Source organism: Schistocerca serialis, chromosome 6 (genome assembly GCF_023864345.2).
Source record: "Schistocerca serialis cubense isolate TAMUIC-IGC-003099 chromosome 6, iqSchSeri2.2, whole genome shotgun sequence".
Taxonomy (NCBI): Eukaryota; Metazoa; Arthropoda; class Insecta; order Orthoptera; family Acrididae; genus Schistocerca; species Schistocerca serialis.
Genome location: NC_064643.1, coordinates 231,509,768 through 231,517,802, shown reverse-complemented (window position 1 = coordinate 231,517,802; position 8,035 = coordinate 231,509,768). Strand labels below are relative to the sequence as shown.

The 8,035-nt window shown below is 47.8% G+C and overlaps 1 protein-coding gene across 1 annotated transcript in view; it reads right to left on the bottom strand.

The window, feature by feature from the left end:
- Positions 1 to 5,597: 5,597 nt before the first annotated feature.
- LOC126484787 (trypsin alpha-4-like) overlaps positions 5,598 to 8,035 on the bottom strand; it is an 84,476-nt gene continuing 82,038 nt past the window's right edge. The window contains exon 4 of the mRNA XM_050108383.1: positions 5,598 to 6,014. Within this exon, the coding sequence (XP_049964340.1) occupies positions 5,598 to 6,014 (417 nt within the window). The remainder of the gene's footprint in view (positions 6,015 to 8,035) is intronic.

The window sequence follows — 8,035 nt, the reverse complement described above, 5'->3', positions numbered from 1 at the left end:
CACGTTTATATCTTACTTGTATAGATGTTTATCTTGGATTATATGCTAGCATTCTAGCATACATCCAGGTTTTTTGGGGTACAGGCTGCGTAGACTTATTATTCACCAGAGTACTGCCATACATCATTTGTCATTTCATATTCGTAAGTAGATCTATGCATAGTCCATAACAGCGCGCTGAATGTGTGACATAAGTATGATATAGATTCTTTACGAATTATTGATCAGCTTAGCGATTTCTCCTCCCCTTCCTTTCTGGAAATAGAATCTCTAAATCTTGCACTGGGGAAAAGGGTCGTTTTCCCCCAGCGAGGGAACTAGCGCCACACCGCCGTAAATCGTAAAGAATCTGGTTATCTGCTCCGTTCTCGAACACTGGTTCACATTTCGATAAAGCCTCACACACACAATAGCTTACCATATTTTCGAGGAAATACATAAAATGACTACAGTGAAGCGTTACGAAGTCATGAATAACCATGCACGATATCAAAATTACAGTTTTCAAAGGTGAGGGATGCAGTAGAAGCCTTAGCACTCCATTGTAATAAGAGAGTTAAAACGATCTTTGTCATACGAAGTATGTAAAAGAAAATAACGTAACTTAATTTGGCGTGGTTCAGTCTTCCATGCTTGGTTGCAGTTCGAGGACACTCGTATCCGTTGCCAAGGCACCCAGCCCCCCGCCCTCCCCCCCCCCCCCCCCCACACCATATCCCTCAGACAAAGGAAAAAATGTAGTGTAGCCAGGTGTTTTTCGTTCAAGAAAATGATTGAAGAGTAGGTTTTTGTAGGCTCTTAGCAAGGTCTGAACTGAACCTTTTTAATGGCTACTTAAAAGTCACCATTCGTTTTCCGAAACCTAAAAAATACTACATACCTCCAGGTGTTGGACCTTAACTGCAAACTGTCGTGTGGGCACCCTTGATTCAGTTGACTATGAAACATGTTAAGTCACCCATAATATATACAGATTCACAGTTAGCAAATTTCCTATAAGTAGCTGACAGGTACATCAACCTGCAAACAGTTTTTAGAGATTTCGTAGAGAATTATTGTTTATGCCCCTTTCTTCAATTATCGATCGTTGTCCTCTTGTTGACTGTTTCGATTTTCTGTTTATAAGAAACATATGCCTTGGCAGCAAGATAGTTGTGGTTATTTGAGTGTTTTATTTTCATTCGTGAGAAATAGTACACTCACACAGTCATTCGATAACTGAGGAAACAGAGAAAGTGTAAGATGTGAACAAACGGAACTTTGAAAAACAGTTTCAGTATCTGGAAACCGTAGTTAGTGAAATTAATAGCTGAATAGATATCTCGAATACAATGTTTCTTCTGTTACATTACGTCTGGCAATGGATGTACATGCACAATTTTCCATCAGCAGCAGCTCTTCAGGACGCTGTCTGTGATCATAAATGCAGGAGCAGCTGTCGTGTAATACAGCGTCTTCCTCTCTGATGATTTCAGTGAGTACCAAAAGAACTGGGAAGCTGTGTGCCCATCCGCTGCCAATAACTACGTCTACTCCTACATCTACATTAATATTCTGCAAGCCACTTACGGTGACAATCTTTTATGTTTGATGCTCCGCACCTTGTAAGTATGAGTTAAAAGAAGTTTCTCTACCACAAGTTGCAATTAAAATATTTAATCGGCAGACTGCTATTCGTGCATAGAGCCCTTGGTTGATATGGATGTGAATGATGCTGGGCTCTTGGCCAGGAAACAGACTGAAAAATAATATTTTATGTTCTTCTCTTGGTTTACAGCGAGATGTTATTTAAGAACAGTGTTACGTACTTTGTGTACCACTGTCATTTCCTGCCTTGCCTGTCCAAGTCGTGAATGGTCCGCAGGCCGAATGATCGTTGCTAAGCTCGAATTTTACCATCATGGTCTTTTTGCGAGGTATACGTTGGAGGAATCTATATGTTGGTTGATTCTTCTAGGAACGTATGATCTCGAAATTTTAACAGTAAACCATGCCGTTATCCGAAATCCTCTCTTGTAGCACCTGCTACTGGGATTATCTCGAATATTCCATAATACACTCCTGGAAATTGAAATAAGAACACCGTGAATTCATTGTCCCAGGAAGGGGAAACTTTATTGACACATTCCTGGGGTCAGATACATCACATGATCACACTGACAGAACCACAGGCACATAGACACAGGCAACAGAGCATGCACAATGTCGGCACTAGTACAGTGTATATCCACCTTTCGCAGCAATGCAGGCTGCTATTCTCCCATGGAGACGATCGTAGAGATGCTGGATGTAGTCCTGTGGAACGGCTTGCCATGCCATTTCCACCTGGCGCCTCAGTTGGACCAGCGTTCGTGCTGGACGTGCAGACCGCGTGAGACGACGCTTCATCCAGTCCCAAACATGCTCAATGGGGGACAGATCTGGAGATCTTGCTGGCCAGGGTAGTTGACTTACACCTTCTAGAGCACGTTGTGTGGCACGGGATACATGCGGACGTGCATTGTCCTGTTGGAACAGCAAGTTCCCTTGCCGGTCTAGGAATGGTAGAACGATGGGTTCGATGACGGTTTGGATGTACCGTGCACTATTCAGTGTCCCCTCGACGATCACCAGTGGTGTACGGCCAGTGTAGGAGATCGCTCGCCACACCATGATGCCGGGTGTTGGCCCTGTGTGCCTTGGTCGTATGCAGTCCTGATTGTGGCGCTCACCTGCACGGCTCCAAACACGCATACGACCATCATTGGCACCATGGCCGAAGCGACTCTCATCGTTGAAGACGACACGTCTCCATTCGTCCCTCCATTCACGCCTGTCGCGACACCACTGGAGGCGGGCTGCACGATGTTGGGGCGTGAGCGGAAGACGGCCTAACGGTGTGTGGGACCGTAGCCCAGCTTCATGGAGACGGTTGCGAATGGTCCTCGCCGATACCCCAGGAGCAACAGTGTCCCTAATTTGCTGGGAAGTGGCGGTGCGGTCCCCTACGGCACTGCGTAGGATCCTACGGTCTTGGAGTGCATCCGTGCGTCGCTGCGGTCCGGTCCCAGGTCGACGGGCACGTGCACCTTCCGCCGACCACTGGCGACAACATCGATGTACTGTGGAGACCTCACGCCCCACGTGTTGAGCAATTCGGCGGTACGTCCACCCGGCCTCCCGCATGCCCACTACACGCCCTCGCTCAAAGTCCGCCAACTGCACATACGGTTCACGTCCACGCTGTCGCGGCATGCTACCGGTGTTAAAGACTGCGATGGAGCTCCGTATGCCACAGCAAACTGGCTGACACTGACGGCGGCGGTGCACAAATGCTGCGTAGCTAGCGCCATTCGACGGCCAACACCGCGGTTCCTGGTGTGTCCGCTGTGCCGTGCGTGTGATCATTGCTTGTACAGCCCTCTCGCAGTGTCCGGAGCAAGTATGGTGGGTCTGACACACCGGTGTCAATGTGTTCTTTTTTCCATTTCCAGGAGTGTATGTTCTGTAACTTGTTCAAAATTGGGTAGGATAAGGTGAAGGAATGAGATATTCTTCAACTTAAACGTAGAGGTGTTTTGTGGGTTCCATCGACGGCGTATGTCATGACTGCCCTCGTAAAGAGGCGAAACATTTGACGATGTTTCGAGGCGGCAGCTGTTCGTCTTTTCAATCACATTCGATATTTCATCTGGGAAACTCCCACACATCTTTAGATAAGTAGCTAGACACTGGCGTCGGCTGGCCACGTCGCGCAGTGAGTATTTGATGCTGGAGACGAATCGTACACTCACAGGAAGCACATAGAGACACGACTAACCTTGAGTATACAAACAAATACACTCATGTTCAGAGAAGCAGAACCCCTGAAACGATTAGAGATGGGACATTCATATTCACAGGACATATATATTAATATGTGCTGCAGAAATGATTAGCTGTTCAGTCACCTCGATTCAGCACGTGTCCTATTGCCTAGTAGGCACAGGGTCCGCCATGGGGCCTCACAATTTGTTCCATGCATGATGGCAGCATTATAGTTCACAACAGATAAGGGGAGCGGCATCATAGTGACTGTATTTGCATAGCCAGCGCCACATCGAGGCCTTTTGGTGTGGGGTACAACTGGCTACAACTACAAATCACAGCCGGTGCATGCCCAGGATAATGTGGCCTATCTGAATGACGTCCTGAGATATGTAGCCATACACTTTCTCCACACACCCAGCGCTGCCGGAACTCTTCGACCCACAGCAGCAGCAATTTCCCGGATGAATGTTTCACATTCCCTCACGGCAATCATGGGCCCTCTTTCAAACTCACTGGTGTCTCGGTCGGTTCGCTCATACATCTGCGAGGCCTCCTACACGTTTGCTTAAGTCACACTGAGCCCTGACCTCCGGATTACAGAGAGACGCAGGCATATTGCACCGGTAGGTGCTGTTGCACTGAGGTTTCGATGGTGACCTTAAACCTGCGGGCCGACATGGTCCAAATGCTAATTATTTCTGCATTACATACTAACGTACATGTTCTGTGAGTATGAACTTGTTCTGTTTCTTCTGAGCATGAGTGTAATATTGCAGCTAATTGCACCGCATATAAGATCAAGAAAAGTGTAGTGCTCCAGACCAACGTTGGGTTCTGCAAACAACATCAGTGTGAAACTAAAGAATATCTCAGAAATGTGCAAGCAGACGTGGCCTCCTGGGGTAACCATAAATTGGACATAAAATACCGTACGTGAGAAACCTCAACTCAGTACCTTTCATTGCAGAGCGTTTTGCATCCCACAAAGGAAACCAAAATGGTAAATGTATTTGACTGTAGACCACTGACTGTGTTTTCTTTCAATAAAATGAAAGATGTATGGTAATGTAAATGAAAATTTTTCAGTAGTTGCACAGATTCAATTTAAATGCTTTCAGCTTCTTCTTATGCATTTGTTCCGCATCGACGCAGGGTCTGTATGGTTATTGAAGGATATGGTTTCGTTAGTTGAAAGGGTGGGCGGATGCCCTTCCTGTTGCCACCCTGGTATCCACCCAGGAAAGACGTGTATTCCAACAGGCTTTGTGTAGTGTCATCCATGTGAAAGTGAGCGAAAGTATTCAAAATGTTTGAGGATCATGCAGTGTTTGAACCAGCGCAGTATTTACCTACCGGGGTGTGGGATATCGCCTAAAAACCCATGCGGGCAGACCAGCACACCGCCCCTCGAACGGTAATCCGCCGGCAGATTAGATCCGAGATCGACGCACTTCCCCGACCCGGAAGCGGCGCTTTACACGCACGGGTATCCCAGCGGGTGCTGAATTTTAATACGTGCAACAACTTTAAACTGACGAAGTTGCCACGCAAATGAAGAAATTAATTAAGTTCATTATCATATTTCCTTAATTAGCAGATAAGTTGTATTTTGGGCTTAGTTTTGACCAGTTTCTGTTTCAGAGTCAATAGATGCTTTTATGTCTTATGATATTATGGCATAGACGCAGAAACTTATTCGTCTTCGATCAGTACGTCGATCACCAGTGTCACAAAACCATAGGATTCTGAACGTGGGAGTAAATAATACAGCAGAGTGGAAAATACGTTTGGCATTCTTGGTACGGTAGCTAAACGTTAGTGTGGGTAGTAATCCAGGCGCGCAAGCTGCCGACGATGGCAAAGATGGTGCCCGAGTTCTCGCAGACGGAGAACATGCCTAGCGAGGCGACGCTGACCTGCGTCCCGGCGCTGACCAGTGGCCCCCCGGCGTCGCTTTTGCAGGCCGCCTGCCCGGCCTCTCCGGCGCACACCATGCGCGGCGTCGTCTCCAGCGTCGGCGTCGGCACCGAGTCGATGAGGAGCTGGCAGGCCTGTCGGTCCAGCACGCAGAGCTCCACCTGCTGGAGGGTGTCCGCCTCGTCGCCGTCGAACATGAGCGAGCCCCAGCCGACCAGCGTCGCGGTGAGGCCGCCAGGTTGGTCGCAGTCCGCGGCGGCGAGGCTCACCACCTGGACGTTGGCTCCCAGAGGAAACGAGTCAGAGATCTGGAAAACCGTTATGAGGTATTCAACTCGATGCCGAATTCACACCGTGTTGGTCAGCTGTAATCGGCATCGTGTTATTACAATCTGATTGTGTAACAACTGCGGTCGGTCATCTGATGTTCATACTTCGGTTTAAGGATCTGTAGCGATATGAAACGGTGGGTAGCCGCGCGGTCTAGGGCGTCTTGTCACGGCCTGGACGGCTCTCCCCGTCGGAGGTTCGAGTCCTCCCTCGGGCATGGGTGTGTGTGTTGTTCTTAGCGTAAGTTAGTTGAAGTTAGATTAAGTAGTGTGTAACCTTAGGGACTGATGACCTGAACAGTTTGGTCCCATAAGACCTTACTTCAAGTTCCCAAGTTCCGATATGAAATGGAACACTCACAAAGGCACGGCTGTAGTTAAAGCAGGTGGCAGACTTCGGTTCATTGACTGTGTACTAGCAAAGTACACTGGTGTGGACAACTTAAAGACAAAAGTAGCTTTCTCATGAAGCGTCACTGCCAAATAGCATAGCCCTCTGAAACTTGGAACATACACAGAAAGAGCACCTAGAGTGTAGCACGGAAGTTAACCGTAAGAGATGCACATAAGTTGAGCGATAATGACAATTTTACTCAAAGACAATAGTTACACTGAAATAACCCCGAATCATGGTAACTTCCTAGATGCGGGATTAAAATTGTGTGCCGGACCGAGACTTGAACTCGGGAACTTTGTCTTCCGCGGGCAAGAGCTCTACCAACTGAGGTACCCCATCACGACTCACGACCCGTCCTCACGACTTCAATTCTGCCAGTACCTCGTATCCTACCTTCAAAACTTGCGGGAACATGGCTTAGCCACAGCCTGGGGATGATATTTTCTCTCTGCAGCGGAGTGTGTGCTGATATGAAACTTTCTGGCAGATTAAAACTGTGTGCCGGAGAGAGACTCGAACTCGGGACCTTTGCTTTTCGCCAGCAATTGCTCTACCAACTGAGCTACCCAAGCATGTCTGACGAGCCGTGCCAGCCTGTGTGACCGAGCGGTTCTAGGCGCTACAGTCTGGAACAGCGCGACCGCAACGGTCGCAGGTTCGAATCCTGCCTCGGGCATGGATGTTTGTGACGTCTTTAGGTTAGTTAGGTTTAAGTTGTTCTGAGTTCTAGGGGACTAAGTCCCATAGTGCTCAGAGCAATTTGAACCATTTTTTTGACGACCCGTCCTCACATCTTCAATTCTGCCAGTACCTCGTCTCCTACCATCCAAACTTCACAGAAGCTCTGCAGCGAACCTTGCAGAACTACACTCCTGGAAGAAAGGATATTGCGGAGGCATGGCGTAGCCACAGCCTCCTATACTGTCCACCATGTTGGTAAGGAATCATCATCCGCCATTTCGGTTGACGAGTGCTTACGGTCATGCCTACACGTGGACGTATGAAATATACCGCTGCAACTTATTCCACACATGTTCCATGGGACTTAAGTCTGAGAAACGATTAGGACAGCAAATTCGCCAAAAATTCTACCTTTCAAAGAGCTCTTCCACCTGCGCTGTTCGACGCGGTCGCGTGTTGTCATCCATAGTAAAGAAGTCCATTCCAAATTCACCCCTGAAAAGACGTACATGGGAAAAGTGTACAGTGTCACAACAACGTTAATCGACATTGTTTGTGGGTGAAGTACGTTTTCAAGCCTCTCGCCGTATGAGGCTAGGTCCAGCGTTATAGAACACGATCGTTTTGGTGCACCTGATGTCATGGTTTTGGGAATATTAATACTGCATGAGTGTACTACCTTCAAATCTTTAAACACGATACACTCACCGGTTAACATTATTGTGATCCTGCATTCTTTCCCCATGTGCGAATTTTCGGGGGGGGGGGGGGGGGGGGCACTTCATTAGCTAACAAAGCGCGGCCGGTAAAATAGCGCCGCAGGAAGAGCTCAAATTCAAATGGCTCTGAGTACTATGGGACTTGACTTGTAAATAACAGATTTCAGCTATCAGTCGTCCTTTCGACATTTCAATGAACTGTG